General features: G+C 44.5%; 1 protein-coding gene across 1 annotated transcript in view; it reads left to right on the forward strand.

Moving 5' to 3' along the window:
- Window positions 1-22256, forward strand: part of LOC131200385 (hexokinase HKDC1-like) — a 70625-nt gene that overhangs the window by 12650 nt on the left and 35719 nt on the right. The window contains exons 2-8 of the mRNA XM_058187056.1: window positions 6428-6590; window positions 7271-7419; window positions 9806-9925; window positions 13299-13394; window positions 14815-14914; window positions 19963-20146; window positions 21350-21505. Of these exons, the coding sequence (XP_058043039.1) occupies window positions 6428-6590; window positions 7271-7419; window positions 9806-9925; window positions 13299-13394; window positions 14815-14914; window positions 19963-20146; window positions 21350-21505 (968 nt within the window). The remainder of the gene's footprint in view (window positions 1-6427; window positions 6591-7270; window positions 7420-9805; window positions 9926-13298; window positions 13395-14814; window positions 14915-19962; window positions 20147-21349; window positions 21506-22256) is intronic.

Here is a 22256-nt window from a genome sequence, read left to right on the forward strand (position 1 = left end):
ACTAATTCTAGGAAAATTAAGATATTTCAATTCTTTCCTCCCCTGTGCAGAATTTCTTTCTACCAAAGATGGCTACTCACATGGAAGAAAAATTACAGTAATGCCCTTTCCCAGTACTATTAACCACTGGAGAACAAAGATGCTGCTGTAGAAGCATAATGAAGCTTGTCATTCATAACAATGAGCAACAAAGGGTCATTGTTGGGGCCAGTGTTTTCAATAATGTGTAAGCCAGGTCATCCTCTTCTTTGACCCCAATAAAGTTTATGAAGATGTTCGAGTTGATTCTCTTCCAAATTCCAGAATTTCAGTTTGACAGAACTACACATGCTAATACAGTTAACTAAACCTGAAGCCTACTCTTTATTTTATAGAACAAACCATTTATACTCAAAACACACTGACGATGTCTCCTCCTATGGTGACGAAACGTTTGCAACCTAATTGCCAAGCTCGGAGCTCAAACCAACAGCCTCACTACCAACCCCAGCGACTAATATTCAAATACATTTCAACCATTTATACCAGAGGTCTTCAAACTTGGCAGCTTTAAGACTTGTGGACTTCAACATCCAGAATTCTCCAGCCAGCTAGTTGAAGTCCACAAGTCTTAAAGCTGCCAAAATTGAAGACCTCCGATTTATATTATTTGGAAACCTAGATATTTTTCTTCTGAATTTTTTTTCTTCTGAAGCTAATTTTAATCAGTGAAAATGATGTGATGAGTGGATAAAGAATTAGACCTCCATCTTCAATTTCACCAGGGCTCTAATTGGAATCACACACCCCTCTTAATTCTAAAAAACACAATTTGCTTTCTGGCTAAATCTTGATTTATTTCCCAACAGGTTTTCCTTGACTCCTCAGCTCATTGTTATTAGTAGTCTTATTGTAATTTTTGTTACTTAGTCACATTCTTATACTCCAAGATAGCCAGATCTACCTTCTCCCCCTTTCAAATCCCTATTATAAAAGTTAGAACCTTTAACCATTATTTGCTCTTGGAATTGGATCAGATTTTCTAGTGGATTTGTCTCTGCTGCCATTTCAAGTTTGTCTTTAAAAACCACTCCCTCACAAAACTTACTTTGGCAGGACAAAGGGGATTAAGGAAAGATCCAAGATTGCAGTCTTAAGCTTTTGTTTTGGGGAAATCAACAGGCCAGTTCACAAGTCTATGGGTAATGTGCAAACTCTGCTATGTGTACAGAGTTTAAGTATTGCATACTATGAGCACGGCTAACAAAAACTGCAAGTCTGTAGGTAATGTGTAAACTGCTACGTGTAGAAAGTTTTAAGTGTTGCATATTATGAGCTTTGCTAACGAAAACTACAAGCTGCTGAAAAGAATTTACTATACATAACTGGTAATCTCTTTCTTTGGTTAGTAGAGAACGAAGACCTCTCTTCATCGTTTCTAAAAGCAGAAGTTTCTGAAAACAGAAACCCCAAATCAATGATTTTTCTTTTTTAATTTAGAGATAGCTGGTTTGTCTTGCACTAGCTAAGCAAAGCTTTGTCAGGAACTTCTTGGTTTGAATCTTTGGTCTTCCATGAAATCACTCAGTGGCCTTTTTTGCAAATTATTTTTTCTCAGATTGTCTCATTATCTGCTCTACAAGGGGAAGGGGGAGGGCAGCATAAATTTGATACCACTATATATTATACAGTTATAGAAATTATAATGAGGTAATGCTTGTGAAGTACCAGCAGTACAGGAGAGCACACAGATGGTTTTTTCTCCAAAGAAGAAATAGTGAATTGAAGATGGCTCTGCCCGAAACATCTGGAGCATCACTTGATCTCTGCTGACATTGACAAAATGACCACGAGTCAATTGCAAAAGGCAGCTTTATTTGGAATAGCTTATATCCTGCAGCAATACCTTTAACACCATCAAACAACAACATCTGCCTATCCTGGGTCCTTGCAAGAGTCAAAAAGAGTCATCCTAGATTGCATTAACAGAGGAATAGAATCAAGATCACGTGAAGCATTAGTACCATTTCATAAAGTCTTAGTAAGATCACACCTGGAATACTGCATCCAGTTTTGGTCATCATATTATTAAAAAAAAAAAATGTTGAGACTCTGGAAAGAGTGCCGAAAAGAGGAACAAAGATAATTAGGAGGCTGGAGGCTAAAAGAGAACGTTTGCAGGAATTGGGTCTGTCTAGTGCAGCGTTTCTCAAATAGTGGGGCGCGCCCCCCAGGGGGGGCGCGAGGCTCCGTAAAGGGGGGCGCGTTTGACCTCGGCAAACAAGCTAAGCCCCGTGTTTATGTCTCTGTATCCAATCAGAGAACAACGGGAGCATCTGATTGGCTGTCCAAAACCCTTGTGACACGAGCCTGTCGGAGCCATCTTTAGTGTGGGACTGCCAGTACATGTGACTGCGCATGCTCCTCCCTTTCAAGGAGAAAAACGCCTGAAAGAAAGTCGCGCGGGGGGGCGCGAAATTTTTTTTCTTCTTCCTAGGGGGGCATGACAGAAAATAATTGAGAAGCACTGGTCTAGTGAAAAGGATCAGGGGTCTTCCAATATTGAGCGGGCTGCTCCAAAGCAAGGTGGGGGGTGTTTGTCAACCTATTTTCCAAAGCACCAGAAGGCAAGACAAGAAACACTGGATGAAAACTAACAAAGGAGAGAAGCAATCTAGAACTAAGGAGAAATTTCCTAACAGTGAGGACAATTAACCGGTGGAACGGCTTGCCTTCAGAAGTTGTGGGTGCTCCATTACTGGAAGCTTTTAAGAAGAGACTGGCAGCCACTTATCTGGAATGGTATAGGGTCTCCTGCTTGAGCAGAAAGTTGGACTGGTTTTCCGAGTGCACTTCAAGGTGTTGGTTACCACCTTTAAAGCGCTCCATGGCATAGGACCAGGATATCTTCGGGACCGCCTTCTGTTACCACATGCCTCCCACCGGCCGGTACGCTCCCATAGAGACGTTCTTCTCAGGGTGCCGTCAGCCAAACAGTGTAGGCTGGCGACCCCCAGGGGGAGAGCCTTCTCTGTGGGTGCACCTACCCTCTGGAACGAGCTTCCCCCAGGACTTCGACAACTTCCTGACCTCCGGACCTTTCGCTGCGAGCTGAAGACATATCTATTCTTTCGAGCAGGACTGGCTTAAATAGGGTTTTTAAATATGGATTTTATTGGGGTTTATTTTTTTTATATTTTGTATGGTATTTTAAATTTAGGCATTTTGAAGTTTTTTAAAATGTGTTTTATTGTAATATATTGTATTATTTTATTTGCCTGTTCACCGCCCTGAGTCCTTCGGGAGAAGGGCGGTATAAAAATTAAATTATTATTATTATTATTATTATTATTATTATTATTATTATTATTATTATTATTATTATTATTATTATTATTATTATTATTATTATTATTATTATTATTATTAAGACCTTCAAGGTCCCTTCTAACTCTGTTATTCTGTATTCAAAGGACTTGATAGAACACCGGTGTCAAACTCAAGGTCCGGAGGCCAGATCCAGCCCACAGGGTGCTTAGATCTGGCCTGTGGGGCTGCCCTGGAAACAGTGAAGGACCGGCCCAGGGTGCCTTTGCCAGCAAAAATGGAGCTTGGGAGGGCCACATGCAGCCCTCCTGAGCTTCATTTTCACTGGCAGAGGGTTGCAGGAGGCTGTTGCAGCTGAAAACGGAGCTCAGGAGCCTGTTTTCACTGGCATAGCACTTGGGCCGCCACAAGCGCCCCCGATGCAAGTGTCGTCAAGCTGGCCATGCCCACCTTGGCCACATCTACCCTGGCCACACCCACCCTGGCCCCTGAAGTCAAACACAACCCTGATGTGGCCCTCAATGAAATTATCCTATCAATAATAGGATAGATTTTATTCTATCACACCCCTGTGATAGGATAAAAATGCCAAATCCAGTCTAAACGTCTAGCTGACTGTGTGATGAAAGATAATCATATACTTTCCCATTGTTTACATGCTTTCCCCTAGAACGGGGTAGTCAACAGTTTTATACCTACCGCCCACTTTTGTATCTCTGTTAGTAGTAAAATTTTCTAACTACCCACTGTACTGTAATGCACCGTGTATCGTCGTCTGTGCATGCCTCTCGCGCATCGTGGATTGGGTTGGGGGGGGAATGCCGGCTACCAGCTCTGCTTGTCTGTTACAGCTGGGTGGTGTGGGAGGAGATGCGCGAGCTATTCTGGGACGAGGCTAATGTGCGACACCCGCCGGCAGGTGATTTATTTTTATTTATTTATTTTTTATTTTATTTGAATTTATATTCCGCCCTTCTCCGAAGACTCAGGGCGGCTTACAATGTGTTAAGCAATAGTCTTCATCCATTTGTATATTATATACAAAGTCAACTTAATTGTCCCCAACAATCTGGGTCCTCATTTTACCTACCTTATAAAGAATGGAAGGCTGAGTCAACCTTGGGCCTGGTGGGACTTGAACTTGCAGTAATTGCAAGCAGCTGTGTTAATAACAGACAGACTTAGTCCGTTGAGCCACCAGAGGCCCTTATTGAGCTTTTCAACTCCCGGTAGGCCAACCATGGATAAATCCAAGAAAAGAAAAGTTTCAGAAGAAAACAGAATGTTTAATTCAACTACATATGCTAGTTTTGTGGCCGCTCAATAAATAGTCAGGCACAGGAAGGGTTTTGTGGCTCCCTGTGTTTTTCCCCCCGGTGAGAAACGGATCCAAATGGCTCTTTGAGTGTTTAAGGTTGCAGACCCCTGCTCTAGAAGACCAAGCATTATAAATCTCTGCCTGACGATAGCCTTTGCTTCTTTTTTAAGGATCACTCTTCGGTTAGGTAGAGGATTCCAGGCATAAGATGCTGGAAATCGCCTACAGGAGGCAAAGCTATTCCCTCCATACTTTATAGCCTAAGCAAGCGCCCTGCCCTCACACATCATTGTCGTGTCCCACTCCTCCGCTGACGGCCAGGTCGGGGAAGTCCGTATCAAGCGTGCCTCTGCAGCTCTGCCAAAGTCCTATCAGAGTTCTCAAGGCAGGCAGGAGACCAGGAAGTGACTTCAGCAATCCAAGTTAGACTTTGCCTGACTCAGAGAATGCCAGAAAGCAGATCCCTCATATAGGCCATGGGGTGTGGCTCCATGACTCAGCACTTATCCAGGCCTGCCCCTCCCTTCCTTTTGGTGACATCGCCTCTCCATTCTCCGGAAGCGTGGGTCTATCCATTGCATTGTTTTGTCTCCAGCTGTTGGTAATCTCAGCTCGTGGCTGGCTTCAGGCGCACATGCTATCGGAGGGAGGTTGTTTGTTCGGCCTGTCTGGGCATGGTGCCAGGGCTGGGGGCTGGAGGCATGCCAGGACATTCTTCCGAACTATCAGCGTCTGGCAGGAGATAAGAGGGGCCCGGCTGCGGCAGGGGGAGTGGGCGAGACACAACAATCATGAAAGATGCCGCCTTGCCACCAAACCTGAAGGAAAGTTCTTCTCCCAGTCCAGAGTTAGCATCTCCACACGGGGTGCTTTCCACTTTTATCAGGGCTTTACTTTCAAGCTGCAAAGTGTTTTGGGCCAACTCTACCTGAGCTGTTACAAAGAGAAGGAAAAAGAAAAGAAAAACAAAGAAAGCAACTGCCACCGATGATATGAATGAAGTGGCTGTTTTTTTGGAAAACACCCCTCACTTCCCCGCCCACTTCCTTTCTCAGAATTAAAAGTAGGCAAGTTCTTGTAATGCCTCCAGGGCCCTGAAATGACAGTGTCAAAATGCATTAACTTTGGCACTCAAAATTAGCAGCACAATTTGAGGGCATTTTTGATGTTTTCAAGGGGGGGAGGGGGCAATGATTTCAGAGTGGGAATGGAAGACTTTGCCTCCCAGAAGATTTTTCTCATTGATCTTCTGATTCACTCGAAGGTATTTTCCATCTTCCCGCTTCCCAAAAGTTGGAAGGTGTTCCATTTTTCTCACGTTGTGTTCATTTATCTAGAGTTACATATTCACTCCCACAAGCACATATAGCAGTAGTGGGATTCAGCCGGTTCAAGCTGTGTGAACCGGTATATAAATTGTTGGCTGGCCCTGCCCCTTCCTGCCCTGCCTCTTCCAGGAGTCCCCACACGCCCCATTTTTGGCTCCCAGGTAAGTGCAGAGAGGCCTCCTAGGCTCAAAACGGGATGTGGGGGGATGTGGGGTGTCCCCCCCACGTGGCCCATTTTTGCTCCCAGAGAGGTGCAGGAGGTCGAGTGTTGCCTGTCACACCCCCTGGCCACGCCCACCCAGCCGGGCATTAGGGCAGAGAACCGGTTGTTAAATTATTTGAATCCCACCACTGACACATAGGTATATTTCCTACAAAAGTTAGAGAGAGGGAGGGAGGGATGGAGAGAGAAGGAGAGGGAGAGGGAGAGAGGAAGAGAAAACACTAACGTGTAGCTGGTATATTTTGTTCCAAGGTTGATCGGTACCTGTACCAGATGCGCCTTTCTGATGATACGTTACATGATGTGATGACTCGCTTCCAAGCAGAGATGGTGAAAGGTCTTGGAAGAGATACCAATCCAACAGCTGCAGTAAAAATGCTACCAACTTTTGTGAGGTCACTTCCTGATGGCTCGGGTAAGGCCTTTCGTTTGATCCAACAGGTACTCCCCAAAATTCAATTAGCGACCATTCAAAGTTACAATGGCAGTTACAAGTTACGATTGGTCCTTGCACTTATGACTGTTATAGCAATATTCACCCGATATATTAACAAACAATTGGTTTTTAAAGACAATTGTATGTCTTTATAGATAGCAATAGCACTTAGACTTTTATACTGCTGTGTTGTACAGCTCTCACCAAGCAGTTTACAAAATCAGCATATTGCCCCCAACAATCTGAGTCCTCATTTTACTGACCTCGGAAGGATGACAGGCTGAGTCAACCCTGAGCTGCTGAGAATCGAACTGCCAGCAGTTAGCAGAATTAGCCTGCAATACTGCATTGTAACCACTGAGCCACCACGGCTCATGTTTTTGTAGACTGTAGGTTTATGGGTTTGTAGACTAGAGCAGGGGTCTCCAACCTTGGCAACTTTAAGACTTGTGGACTTCAACTCCCAAAGTTGAAATCCACAAGTCTTAAAATTGTCAAGGTTGTAGACCCCTGGACTAGAGGCTCTTCAAACATGGCTGCATCTAGTAGCCCCATCCAATCTCTATATTTAAAAAAAAAAACTATTGAGGCTCATGAAACATCATTTGGCAAGAAGTTATAGAGGAATTAATCATTACTCACTACTATTTCCATTACAGAAAAAGGAGAATTCCTAGCTTTGGATCTGGGTGGTTCCAAATTTAAAGTCTTACATGTTAAAGTAGCTGAAGAAGGGAAACAACATGTACAAATGGAGAGTCAATTCTACCCAACACCTAAAGAAATCATACAGGGAAGTGGAACAGATGTAAGTAGTGTATTGCTTTGAGATTTGTGTTCTTTTGGGATTTGCTCTTATGGATTTTGAGGCAAGACATAAATGAACACTGCATCTTAAAACACTTCATAAGTGTTTAATCACTGTTTAATCATTGCAAATTCTAGGACTTTCAACAGGAGTTTCTGCATTCAACTCAGTGGATGATAGGTATCTGCAAATTGACTTCCTAAATCTGTGAATTCTAGGTGGAGTAATATTTTTATTTGTTTGTTTGTTTATTTATTTATTTATTTATTTATTTATTTGTCAAGCATATATAAGATAGCAGGTAAAAGTATAAACATAGTTGAATGAAAAGAGCAAGTAAAAAGAAATATTAGGACAGGGATGGTAAGCACGCAGGTGCACTTGTGCACGCCCCTTACAGACCTCTTAGGAATGGGGTGAGGTCAACAATAGACAGCTTAAGTTTAAAGTTTTGGGGGTTTGGGGAAGAAACTACAGAGTCAGGTAGGGCATTCCAGGCATTGACTGCTCTCTTACTGAAGTCATATTTTCTGCAATCAAGTTTGGAGCAGTTTACCTTGAGTTTGTATCTATTATTTGCTCGTGTATTGTTGTGGTTGAAGCTGAAGTAGTCATTGAAAGGTAGGACATTGTGGCAGATAATTTTATGAGTTATGCTTAGGTCAAACTGAAGTCGGCGTAGTTCTAAGTTGTCTAAGTCCGAAATTTGGAGTCTGGTGACAGAAGATATACGGGTAATGGAGGACTCTTCTTGTAAAATATCTCTGGACTCTCTCAATTGTATTTATGTCCGATATGCAGTGCAGGTTCCAGACAGATAAGCTGTATTCAAGAATTGGTCTCGCAAATTTTTTGTATATTAAATATTAATATAATATAATTAATATCAAATATTCTTGAGAGCAGGAATCCCACCTTCAGATATATTCCTTTGGTTTTACAGATTAATTTTATCCCCTGGATAACAGAGTCATGAAACTTCTAGGACAGAGTTGGCGAAACTTTTCGGCACTGAGTGCCAAAACAGGGGCGCATGTGTGTGCATGCCAGAAACCAGAAGAGCACTGCCTGGTGCGCATGCGCATGCCGAGAAAATGTTCTTCCAGTTTCCAGTGTGTGCATGTGACCGGACATCTGGTCTTCCAGTTTCTGGTGCACATGCGCACACGAAGACCAGCTGGCCATCATGCATAAGTGCGCCGGAAATGAGAAGTTCATCTTCCCGGCGCTCGCATGCACACCGAGCAGCTGCTCTTCCAGTTTCCAGTGCTCCCGTGCACCTGAATACCAACTGGCTGGTACACCAGAACCCGAAAGAGCAACAGGCAATGGCTCATGTGCCCGGAGAAATGACTCTGCATGCCACTTCCGGCACTTGTGCCATAAGTTCGCCATCATGGTTCTAGAATAATGTTTCTTAGTTCCCTTTACGATGTATGGACGTCAGCTCTCAGAATTCCCCACATCTTAAAGGGGCTGAGATTGAAAAACAGTGCTTGTGGGAGGATGGTCTGATGTCAATTAACAACTCTCTGTCTCTAGGTAGAGAGCTCAAATAAAGAAGGTACATACCAAACATAGTGTTAGTTTTGCCATCTTCAGCTTGGTGCCTTGCCGGTATCTTGCCATCAAAAGCTAGGGAGAGGGGGCAAGGGGGGACACACAAATGACCAATAAACATGTATGGGGATGTGATGGGAAATAGGGAGGGAGGAGGTCAGCTTGATGAAGACCAGGGAAGCAAAGAACCAGTTTGTCCCAGTATTCAAGACCACACACCATGAGAATGGAATGTGGATTGCCCAAATATATCGGTGATTCTCAAACACCTATGATTGATCACGGGGAGGGGGAAGGGCTGGGATGAGGGGGAAAATCTGTAAACTTTTGCATGGGAATCTTAGTTCTAGCCTGACCTTATTACAACCAGCAACCTTTAGTAAAAGAACCTAACTTCACCCAAATGGAGTCGAGGGTCTTTCTTTCCTAAGGGATCTGACTGGGGCGGATCTGACACATAGATTTTCCACCTATATTAGCATTGCAGTTCGCAGAATTCCTGATGGCTACAAATGTTGAAAGATTACAGCCCCAAATATCTGGAGGTTGATTTTGAGAATAAATATTATTTTTTATTGAAATGGTAACAAATCAGTTACACTGATATAGGAAGATATATTTTGGCTGGATTGAAGGGTTTCAAGTTTTGCTTACATGCTTAAGAAAAAGAATTAACTGCGGTATATAGATAATTAATAATATTGTTTTTGCCTCTTGTGTGAGCTGCCTAGAATCTTTATGTGGAAGGAAATGCGAAAAGCATTTTATATTAATCATGTGGTATTATTGGCCCATTAAAATAATTTTAGTCTATGTTCCTTTCCAGCTGTTTCAATATGTGGCTGACTGCCTTGCAGACTTTATGGAGACAAAGGACATAAAATATAAGAAATTACCTCTTGGTTTTACCTTTTCTTTTCCCTGCAAGCAGAAAAAATTGGAGGAGGTAAGTACAACCCTATTTGTTGCATTATAAGCAGAGTAAAATTATTAACTAGGATGATTGGTAAATTATTGGTAATAAATTACGGTCCTCAAATAATTTTAAGCAGTTTCCCAACTCTGACAACTTGAACATGTGTGGACTTCAACTCTCAGAATTTTGCTTTAAAGAATGCAAGCTAATGTAAGAGTTGTATTGTTAGTTGTGAAGTCATGTCTGACCCATCGGGACCCCATAGATAATGTTCCTCCAGGCCTTTCTGTCCTCTACCATCCTCTGGAGTCCATTTAAGCTCACACCTACTGCTTCAGTGACTCCATCCAGCCACCTCATTCTCTGTCGTCCCTTTCTTCTTTTGCCCTCAATTGTTCCCAGAATTAGGCTCGTCTCCAGTGAGTCCTTCCTTCTCATTAGGTGGCCAAAGTATTTGAGTTTCATCCTCAGGATCTGGCCTTCTAAAGAGCAGTCAGGGTTGATCTCCTCTAGAACTGACTTGTTTGTTCACCTTGCAGTCCAAGGGACTTGCAGAAGTCTTCTCCAGCACCAGAGTTCAAAGGCCTCAATTCTTTGGCGCTCAGTCTTTCTTATGGTCCACCTTTCACAGCCATACATTGCAACCAGGAAAACCATAGTCTTATAGACTATACACACTTTTGTTGGCAGGTGATGTCTCTGCTTTTTAGTATGCTGTCTAGGTTTGCCATAGCTTTCCTCCCTAGGAGCAAGCGTCTTTTAATTTCTTGGCTCTAGTCCCCATCTGCGGTGATCTTGGAGCCCAGGAAAATAAAATCTGTCACTACCTCCATTTCTTTCCCATCTATTTGCCAGGAATTGAGAGGGCTGGATGTACGATATATCAATTAGTTTTTCAGCCTAGTCTAGTCTGTTACATTGCTTTTAAACAACCTGAAAATGGGCTGAAAATGAGAGGTTGAGGACCTGTGCCATCCGTACCCTTGTCTGAAAAGAACTGAATGGTGGTTGAGGCAAAGGAAGCCATTTGGTGCTGTTCCAATCCCATGTATTTTTTCCTGACATTGGTGTAGAATAGAGCAAGGGTCTCCAACCTTGGTCCCTTTAAGACTTGTGGACTTCAACTCCCAGAGTCACTCAGCCAGCAAAGCTGGAATAAAGAATCTGGTTCCTCTAGGACAGGGGTCTCCAACCTTGGTCCCTTTAAGACTTGTGGACTTCAACTCCCAGAGTCACTCAGCCAGCAAAGCTGGAATAAAGAATCTGGTTCCTCTAGGACAGGGGTCTCCAACCTTGGTCCCTTTAAGACTTGTGGACTTCAACTCCCAGAGTTCCTCAGCCAGCAAAGCTGGAATAAAGAATCTGGTTCCTCTAGGACAGGGGTCTCCAACCTTGGTCCCTTTAAGACTTGTGGACTTCAACTCCCAGGTTCCTCAGCCAGCTTTGCTGGCTGAGGACTCTGGGAGTTGAATCTAATCTTAAAGGACCAAATTGACTCTAGGAATCATTAAACTTTTAAGATGCCAGGACTCAATTGCAATTCAAAACCAGGAAAAAGTTTGGTGTTTTCCATGGTGCTCCATTTTCTTTTTTAAAAATTCACCATTCCTTTAAACATTTCAGTCAGAAGAGAGCTGGAAGGGACCTTGGAGGTCTTCTAGTCCAACCAGGCAGGAGACCCTGTACTTTTTCAGACAAGTGGCTGTCCAGTCTCTTCTTAAAAGCCTCCAGTGATGAAACAACCATAGCTTCTGAAGGCAAGCTGATTAATTGTTCTCACTTTTAGAAAGTTTCTCCTTAATTCCAGTTTGCTTCTCTCCTTGATTAGTTTCCATCCATTGTTTCTTGTCTTGCCCTCTGGTCAGTGGTGGGATTCAAATTTTTTTATTACCGGTTCTGTGGGCATGGCTTGGTGGGTGTGGCTTGATGGGCATGGCGGGGGAAGGACACTGTAAAATCTCCATTCCCACCCCACTCCAGGGGAAGGACACTCTAAAATCTCCATTCCCACCCCACTCCAGGAGAAGGATACTCTAAAATCTCCATTCCCGCCCCACTCCAGGGGAAGGACACTGTAAAATCTCCATTCCCACCCCACTCCAGGAGAAGGATACTCTAAAATCTCCATTCCCACCCCACTCCAGGGGAAGGACACTGTAAACTCTCCATTCCCACCCCACTCCAGGGGAAGGACACTGTAAAATCTCCATTCCCACCCCACTCCAGGAGAAGGATACTCTAAAATCTCCATTCCCGCCCCACTCCAGGGGAAGGACACTGTAAAATCTCCATTCCCACCCCACTCCAGGAGAAGGATACTCTAAAATCTCCATTCCCACCCCACTCCAGGGGAAGGACACTCTAAAATCTCCATTCCCACCCCACTCCAGAGGAAGGATACTGTAAAATCTCCATTCCCACCCCACTCCAGGGGAAGGACACTCTAAAATCTCCATTCCCACCCCACTCCAGGGGAAGGACACTGTAAAATCTCCATTCCCACCCCACTCCAGGGGAAGGACACTCTAAAATCTCCATTCCCACCCCACTCCAGAGGAAGGATACTGTAAAATCTCCATTCCCACCCCACTCCAGGGGAAGGACACTGTAAAATCTCCATTCCCACCCCACTCCAGGGGAAGGACACTGTAAAATCTCCATTCCCACCCCACTCCAGGGGAAGGACACTGTAAAATCTCCATTCCCACCCCACTCCAGGAGAAGGATACTTTAAAATCTCCATTCCCACCCCACTCCAGGGGAAGGACACTGTAAAATCTCCATTCCCACCCCACTCCAGGGGAAGGACACTGTAAAATCTCCATTCCCACCCCACTCCAGGGGAAGGACACTGTAAAATCTCCATTCCCACCCGACTCCAGGGGAAGGACACTGTAAAATCTCCATTCCCACCCCACTCCAGGAGAAGGATACTCTAAAATCTCCATTCCCACCCCACTCCAGGGGAAGGACACTGTAAAATCTCCATTCCCTCCCCACTCCAGGGGAAGGATAATGTAAAATCTCCATTCCCTCCCCACTCCAGGGGAAGGTTACTACAAAATCCCTATTTCCTTCCAATCAGCTGGGACTCAGGAGGCAGAGAATAGATGGGGGCGGGGCCAGTGAGTTGGTGGTATTTACTGGTTCTCCGAACTACTCAAAATTTCCCCTGGAGAACCGGTCAGAACCTGCTGAATATCACCTGTGCCTCTGGCGCTTTGGCAGCCCCTCAAATACTAGAATACTGCTCTCATGTCACCAAAAGTCCTTCTTTTATTCAGTGATTAAAAATTATGATTTTTTTCCCAGTCACTTGTGCTGAGTCGTCAGTCACCAACATTAATGAATTTACATCAACGTAGTCTAAATTTATTGTCATTAATAATTGCTTTTTTGGTAGGGGCTCCTTCTTTCATGGACAAAACATTTTAAAGTTCGAGGGGTACAACAGACGGATGTGGTGAACAATCTCTGCAAAGCCCTCACGAAGCACAAGGCAAGTTAAGCCTGATATGTTTTCTGAATAACCTGTGTTTCAGCTACAGTGCAGTGGTGGGTTTCAATTTTTTTTACTACCGGTTCTGTGGGCGTGGCATGGTTTGGTGGCCGTGGTAGGGGAAGGATATTGTAAAATCTCCATTCCCACCCCACTCCAGGGGAAGGTTACTGCAAAATCCCCATTTCCTCCTCATCAGCTGGGACTCAGGAGGCAGAGAATAGATGGGGGCGGGACCAGTCAGAATTTTTACTACCGATTCTCTGAACTACTCAAAATTTCTGCTACCAGTTCTCCAGAACTGGTCAGAACCTGCTGAAACCCACCTCTGCTACAGTGTGTATATTGTTTGTTGATATGCCTGCTGAGGAGAGCTGTGTTGGTCTATAGTGGCCAAACAATCTGGATTCTGATAGCACCAGTTAATAGAATAGAATAGAATAGAATAGAATAGAATAGAATAGAATAGAATTTTTTTATTGGCCAAGTGTGATTGGACACACAAGGAATTTGTCTTGGTGCATACAAGAGTTTATAATCTTCATCAAACCACATAAGATTGGGTTTTTTTCCCCTGATCCGCAAATGTCGGATTTCCTGAAATTTTTCCTTTTCATGATGGGAAAAATCATATCTTTATAAAGTTCTCGGTTCTCTGAAAAAGAAAAGAAAAAATTGTCCCGTTCATTATTTCAAAACTAGACAACCCGTGGCCCCCTGTGTCATCCTTTCAGAGATATTTCCTTAGCAGATGCCTCCATGCCTTCATACAAACACAGCTTCTGATGTACTTGAAGTTCTTAAAAATTCAAGGAGATATTCAAAGATATATTTGCCTTGGAAGTAGTCCACACTGAACTGTATAGCACAATCAAACAGCCGGAGTTGACCATAGGAAATGTTTTATGACATTTTGTATTATGTCACAAAATAACTTATGATAATTTTTATGTCATAAAATGGTTTATAAAATTTGCCAAATTTCAGTTTTACAGGAGTCAGGAGTCCCAGATTTCAGATACATTTCTGTAAGTGAGCTCATTTGTGTACCTTGGTTCAAAATTTGTTGCCCGATGCTCTATTTCACCTCAAGGATACAGACATGAGAGATTTAATGGAATTTGGATGGTTTTTCCTATACGTTGATTTATTTATGGACAGTAATTTATTTGTAATATAAGCCTGATAATTTGACTTTTTTGAAATTGTTGAAATTCCTGACGTTATGGTTTTCCGGAGTTAACGAGTGACTAATGTTCTGGGAATACCAATGACCCTGCAGCTTCGTCCAATAATACAACAATACTGATTGTATAAAGCAAACTTGTGTTTGCTTCATACATCATGAATAGATCTTACTTATTTAAAAAAAAGATAGAGTTGAAAACCATTGGAGGTTCTGTTGTATTTGTGCCTATAGGACATTGAGATAGAAGTTTTGGCATTGGTTAACGACACAGTGGGAACAATGATGACCTGTGGCTATGACGACCAGCGATGTGAAGTTGGTGTCATTATTGGTAAGTTTATATTCTTTTGTAAGAAGATGGGGTCAAATCAGGGGTGGACTTCAAAATTTTTAGCAAGGGTTTTTCTGCCTGGTTGCTGGGCGTGGCCTAGTCAGCCTCCTGCACAACGGTGGGGGGAGGCGCATTTTTGCCCTCCCCGGGCTCCGGAGGCTTTCCTAAAGCCTCTGGGAGGGTGAAAACAGCCTCCCCAGGCTCCAGAGGCCATCTGGAGGCTGGAAATGAACTCATTCCCTGAACTTCTGGTAGGCCCCTTTTTTCGCCCTCCCCAAGCGCCCTGCACTTACCTGCATCCAAATGGGCCGCATGGGGACTCCCGAGAGAGGTGAGGCAGGGTGGGTGGGACCAGCCAGGAGTGGGATTTGGGGGTTCTCTGAACTGCACAGAATCTTAGCTAGAGGTTCTCCTGAACCCCTGTGAACCCCCAGCAGCCCACCCCTGGTCAAACTAGCTGACGTTAAGACATGAACCCTGAGAGGTTCCAGACGGAGCTTGGGCCATTCCCTGAGGATCTGGCCCGCGGCACGACTGAGGAACTGGTCGTGGCCTGGGAGCGGGCCGCGGCCGGGGCCCTGGACCGTGTCGCGCCTTTGCGGCCTCTGACCCGGCGTAGATCTCGTCCGGCCCCTTGGTTCTCCAAGGGGCTGAGGGAGATGAAACGCCGGAGAAGACGCCTAGAGAGCACCTGGAGGTCCAGTCGCTCCGAAGCTGATCGGACACTAGTTAGGACCTATTCTAGGACCTACCTAGTGGCAATGAGGCGAGCGCTCCTCGCCTCCACCCTCATTGCGTCGGCAGATAACCGCCCGGCCGCCCTGTTTGGTGACCGCTCTCCTACATCAGGAGGTGCGGGATGACCCTTTGCAGGGACGAGCCGAGGAGTTTAGTGGTTATCTATCGATAAAATCGCTCAGCTGAGGGCGGTCTGGACGAATTTGGGATGATCAAGCGAGGGAGAGGAGGCACGTCTTGTTGAGCACATTTGGGATGAGTTTGACCCTGTGGCTCCGAGGGCGTGGACAGGTTGTTGGGGAGGCTTCACGGCACGACATGTTTACTGGACCGTGTCCTTCCTGGCTGGTACTGGCCACTCAGGCGGTGACACGAGGCTGGCTCAGAGGATTATCAACGCTTCTTTGTTGGATGGGGTTTTCCTGCCGCCTTGAAAGAGGCGGTGGTGAGACCCTCCTTAAAGCCCTCTTTGGACCCAGCTATTTTGGGTAATTATCGTCCAGTCTCAACCTTGGCTTTGTTGCGAAGGTTGTAGAAATGCCGTGGCGCGACAGCTGCCCCAACACCTGGATGAAGATGTCTATCTAGACCCATTCCAGTCCGGCTTCCGACCCGGATACAGCACGGAGACAGCTTTGGTCGCATTGGTGGATGATCTCTGGAGGGCCAGGGACAGGGGATATTCCTCTGCCCTGGTCCTATTAGACCTCTCAGCGGCGTTCGATACCATCGATCATGGTATCCTGCTGCGCGGTTGGGGATTGGGAGTGGGAGGCACCGTATATCGGTGGTTCTCCTCCTATCTCTCTGGCCCGTCGCAGACGGTGTTGACAGGGGGGCAGAGGTCGACCGCGAGGGGCCTCACTTGTGGGGTCCCACAGGGGTCGATTCTCTCGCCCCTGCTGTTCAACATCTACATGAAGCCGTTGGGTGAGATCATCAGTGGTTTCGGGGTGAGATACCAGCAGTACGCTGACGACACCCAGCTGTACTTTTCCACCCCGGACCACCCCAATGAAGTTGTTGAAGTGCTGTCCCGGTGTTTGGAAGCTGTACGGGTCTGGATGGGGAGAAACAGGCTCAAGCTTAATCCTCCAAGGCGGAGTGGCTGTGGATGCCGGCACCCGATTCAGTCAGCTGCAGCAGCGGCTGGCTGTTGGAGGCAGTTACTGGCCCCAAAGGATAGGGTGCGCAACTTGGGTGTCCTCCTGGATGATCGGCTGTCGTTTGAAGACCATTTGACGGCCGCTCCAGGAGGGCCTTCCACCAGGTTCGCCTGGTTCGCAGTTGCGCCTTCCTTGATCGGGATGCCTTATGCACAGTCACTCATGCGCTCGTTACCTCTCGCTTGGATTACTGTAATGCTCTCTACATGGGGCTCCCCTTGAAGTGCGCTCGGAGGCTTCAGTTAGTCCAGAATGCAGCTGCGCGGGTTATAGAGGGAGCTACACGTAGCTCCCATGTAACACCGCCTCCTGCGCAGACTGCACTGGCTGCCTGTGGCCTTCGGGTGCACTTTAAGGTGTTGGTTATGACCTTTAAATCGCTCCATGGCTTAGGACCTGGGTACTTACGGGACCGCCTGCTGTTACCACACGCCTCCCACCGACCCGTGCGCTCCCATAGAGAGGGACTTCTCAGGGTGCCGTCCGCCAAACAATGTCGGCTGGCGGCCCCAGGAAGGGCCTTCTCTGTGGGGCTCCCACACTCTGGAACGAGCTTCCCCGGTTTACGCCAAATACCCGACCTTGGACATTTAAATCATGAACTCAAGACTCATCTTTTATCCAGCGGGGCTGGCTTAAATTGGGATTTTAATGTTTAAATTTATTTATTTTAAACGGGGTTTTTAGTATGGGAAATTTTAATCATTGGGCTAATTTAAAATAAGTTTTTTAAATCGTATTTTAAACTTATATATTGTAATGTCGGTTTTGTTATGCCTGTACACCGCCCTGAGTCCTTCGGGAGAAGGGCGGTATAAAAATCAAATAAAATAAATAAATAAATAAATAAATAATGTTCCAGATGTTTCAGTTTAATTTGAATAAATTATAGATATCTTTTAAAAAATCTTTTAATAATTCAATCTCCGCCTTTTGCTCTAGGCTAATACATTTATTTTAGCATTGTTTTGGCTAATACAATGAGTTTATCATTGTTTTGATGAAAATAACTAATCTCGATTAATTGAGTTTTTACACGGCTGTTTGAATAAAGGTAGTCCTTGATTTACAACCGGTTGCTTAGCTATTGTTCGAAGTTGCAATGGACCCCCCAAAAAAGTATTTACCACCCACATTCAAAGTTCTGATGGTTGCCCGCATTTTGGGTGCTCGGCAACGGGCCCATTTTTATGGCCATTTACAGCATCCTGAAGTCACGTGATTATTTTTTTTTGCTGAAAAATGGCATCTACTTTTGATTTCTGGCAAAAAAACACTTAATAACCATCACAAAAAACTGTGTTGTGAAATTGGCCAGATGATAACCTGCTTAACAACCAGCATAACCATAATTTCAAGCTCAATTAGGGTCGTATATAGAGGACTACCTGTACTGCCTGGTATCTTGCTGGAATCTTGACAAATCTGAAGACTGCATCCCTATCCAACAAAATGGAACTCAGTGGTGATTAGGCAAGAAAACCTAAATGCATAGGCATAGAATAGGTGGTACCTGCCTCAACAGCAGAAACTGTAAAGAGGATCTGGGAGTCCAAGTGGCCAACCACTTAAATATGAGCCAGCAGTGTGCTGCACCTGCCAAAATAGCCCATGCAATTCTAAACTCATTAACAGAGGGATAGTATCAAGATCACATGAAATGTTAGTACCACTTTACACTGCTTTGGTAAGAGCAACCTTGGAATACTGTCTCCAGTTTTGGCCACCACGATACAAAAAAGATACTGAGACTCTAGAACAGGGGTGTCAAATTCAAGGCCCAAAGGCCAGATCCAGCCCACAGGGTGCTTAGATCCGGCCCACAGGGTGCTTAGATCTGGCCCACAGGGCCGCTTTGGAAACAGCAAAGGACCAGCCTGTGTTGCTTCTGCCAGTGAAAACCGAACTCCATTTTCGCTGGCAGAGTTGCAGGAGGCCGTTGCAGCCAGAAACAGAGCTCACAAGGGCTGTGCGTGGCCCCCTGAGCACAGGGGGCCATGCACAGCCCTCGGGAGCCCTCGGGAGCCCTCGGGAGCTTGTTTTCACTGGCAGAGTGCTTGTGCCACCACAGGCACCCCTGACACAAGTGATGTCAAGCTGGCCACGTCCACCCTGGCCCCCTGAGGTCAAACACAATCCTGATGTGGCCCTCAATGAAATTGAGTTTGACACCCCTGCTCTAGAAAGAGTCAGAGAAGAGCAACAAAGTGGAATAGGGGGCTGGAGGCTAAACCATATGATGAATGGCTAAAGGAACTCGGTATGTCTAGCCTATCGAAGAGAAGATTAAGCGTGACATGATAGATGTCTTTCAGTATTTGAGGGGCTGTCACAGAGGAAAGGGGGTCAACTTATTGTCCAAGGCACCTGAAGGCAGGACAAGAAGAAATGGATGGAAACTTGTGAAAGAGAGATCCAAACTAAAACTAAGGAGAAATTTCTTGACAGTGAGAATAATCATTGGAATAGCTTGCCTCCAGAAGTTGTGGGAGCTTCACCACTGGAGGTTTTTAAGAAGAGATTAGACATATATCCAGAATGGTATAAGGTCTTCTGCTTGAGCAAGGGGTTGGACCAGCGGTGAAATGCACTTACCTTCGCTACTGGTTCGGAAATGTGAGCGTGCATCTCTCTTCCACGCATGCACAGAGCTTTCTGCGCATGTGCAGAAGATAAAAAGCAGGACGTAATGATGTCCTGGTTGGTGGGCGGAGCCTCCCACCACCGGCCCGATTCGCATGAGCAGGATAGGTCCGGCCGGATTTCACCACTGAGTTGGACTAGAAGGCCTCCAAGGACCCCTCCAACTCTGTTATTCTATATTCCAGAATTATAAATTTGTGTTTATAATTATAAACCTGTGCCTCCCCCAGCAATCTTGTTATTGGGTACTTTGTGCATGTAGTTTTGAAAAGCATTCTAGATCAGAGGTCTCCAACCTTGGCAACTTTAAGCCTGGAGGACTTCAACTCCGAGAATACCCCAGCCAGCAAAGCTGGCTGGGGAATTCTGGGAGTTGAAGCCCACCAGGCTTAACGTTGACAAGGTTGGGGAGCCCTGTTCTAGATTGAGGTGTGGGCATGAAGCAAGCTGTTTATTCATCTCTCTGTTTCTTCCAACTTTCAAAATGTGACGGCTGAGCAGGAACGGGAACCAACGCTTGCTACATGGAAGAGATGAGCAATATTGATCTAGTAGAAGGGGATGAAGGCCGGATGTGCATTAACACCGAATGGGGAGCCTTTGGAGATGATTCATCTCTGGAAGACATCAGGACAGAGTTCGACAAGGAGATTGACTCAGGGTCAATAAATCCCGGAAAACAATTGTAAGCAGAGTTATCAGGCTGTTGTAAGGTTTCCTTCTCCTAAGGTAGCAAATGAGGCTAATGTTTCTCAACCATAAAAACTTTGACATGTGTGGACTTCAACTCTCAGAATCCTCCAGCTAGCATGCCGGCTGAGGAAAATCTTGGAGTTGAAGTCCATATATCTTAAAGTTGCCAAGGTGGAGAAACACTGAATTAGACATACGTTGAAACAGAAATTACACTGAATAAGTTTGTTTGTTTGTTTGTAAAATTTATTAGCCACCCATCTTACCACACAGTAACTCTGAGTTTAGCTCTAAGAATTGGTGCGATTAGTGGAGGTGCTATATAAGAGAACTGGAGAGACCTGGAGTCCAAATACCTTGGTAAGTCCTATATTCCTAAGACCTTTTAAATACATTTCTACTGACTTTTGGTTCAATTTACAAATTGATGGCATTAAAAAAAAAACCTCCAAACAACTGAGAATAATGAGGTGCATTAACTAAACTAGTTTTTTCTCAGTCTTGGCAACCTTAAGATGTGTGGACTTCAACTCCACAAATTCCCTAGCCAGTCAGCCATTCTGGGAGTTAAAGTCTACACATCTTAAAGTTGTGAAGGTTGAGAAACATTGAGGTAAACTGACCACAAGCTGACACATTTCAGACATTTGCAGTGGTAGAATTCAATTTTTTTTAAATTACCGGTTCTGTGGGCATGGCTTTGGTGGGTCTGATGTAGCTTGGTGGGTGTGGCTTGGTGGGTGTGGCTTGGGGACATGGCAGGGGAAGGATACTGCAAAATCCCCATTCCCTCCCCACTCCTGGGAAAAGGACATTGCAAAATCTCCTTTCCCACCCTACTCTGGGGCCAGCCAGAGGTGGTATTTGCCAGTTCTCCGAACTACTCAAAATTTCTGCTACCGGTTCTCCAGAACCTGTCAGAACCTTTTGAATTTCACCCCTGGGTCACATTTGAAAGTGCAAAAATACCATCCCTGAAATAATTTCGAAACATCAGATTATGTATTTTAAAATATATGTTTTTGGAAAATAAAACTTTCATTGGGTGAAATGAAATTCATCATCTGTTGTGATGGGAGATTTTTACTGAAGGCCACTTGAACATGAAATGGGGCTTGAAGCTCCACCATTTTAACATTTTTGACACCTCTCTACAGAGATATCTAACATTTGACTATTCTCTGTTTGAATATAGGTTTGAGAAGATGATTAGTGGATTATATCTGGGAGAACTGGTCAGGTTTATCCTTTTAAAAATGGCAAGAAAAGGCTTGCTTTTCAATGGAAAGTTATCCACAGCGCTATGTACTAAGGGCAAGATCGAAACAAGACACGTGGCTGCTATGGAAAAGTAAGAGGTTTGAGTCTAATATATTCTTTCATTCTTCGTTACCTTAAAAGCTGAAAGCATAAACATGTAAAATTACATTTGTTCTAAAAAAAAAAACTCTTGAGAGTTTTGCTCTCGTGAATTAACACAGTTATTTCCCTAGAAATATTTCCTTCTGTTCTCTTGAAAGTTAACTAAATACATGGTCCAAAGTGAGTTGTCTTCTTTAAGCAGCAGGTTTGGGCTTTGATCCTATCATTGAATAGAATAGAATAGAATAGAATAGAATAGAATAGAATAGAATAGAATAGTTTATTGGCCAAGTGTGATTGGACACACAAGGAATTTGTCTTAGGTGTATATGCGCTCAGTGTACTTAAGGAGAATAAAATACATTCATCAAGAATAAAAAGAAACAACACTTAGTGATAGTCAGGGTTACTAATAAGCTATCAAATCGTACTAGGAAACAAGTAAAAGCAATATAAATTGAAAGATACAAGCAACATGGTTATAGTAATAAATGGGAAGAGATAGATAGTAAGGAGGAGAAGAATAATAGTAAATTATTTGACAGTGTTGTGGGAATTAGTTGTTTAGCAGAGTGATGGTGTTCGGGGAAAAACTGTCCTTGTGTCTAGTTGTACTGATGTGCAGTGTTCTGTAGCGTCGTTTTGAGAGTAGAAGTTGAAACAGTTTATGTCCAGGATGTGAGGGATCTGTAAATATTTTCATAGCCTCTTTTTGACTCGTGCAGTATATAGGTCCTCAA

This window comes from Ahaetulla prasina, chromosome 6, assembly GCF_028640845.1.
Source record: "Ahaetulla prasina isolate Xishuangbanna chromosome 6, ASM2864084v1, whole genome shotgun sequence".
NCBI classification, from domain to species: Eukaryota; Metazoa; Chordata; class Lepidosauria; order Squamata; family Colubridae; genus Ahaetulla; species Ahaetulla prasina.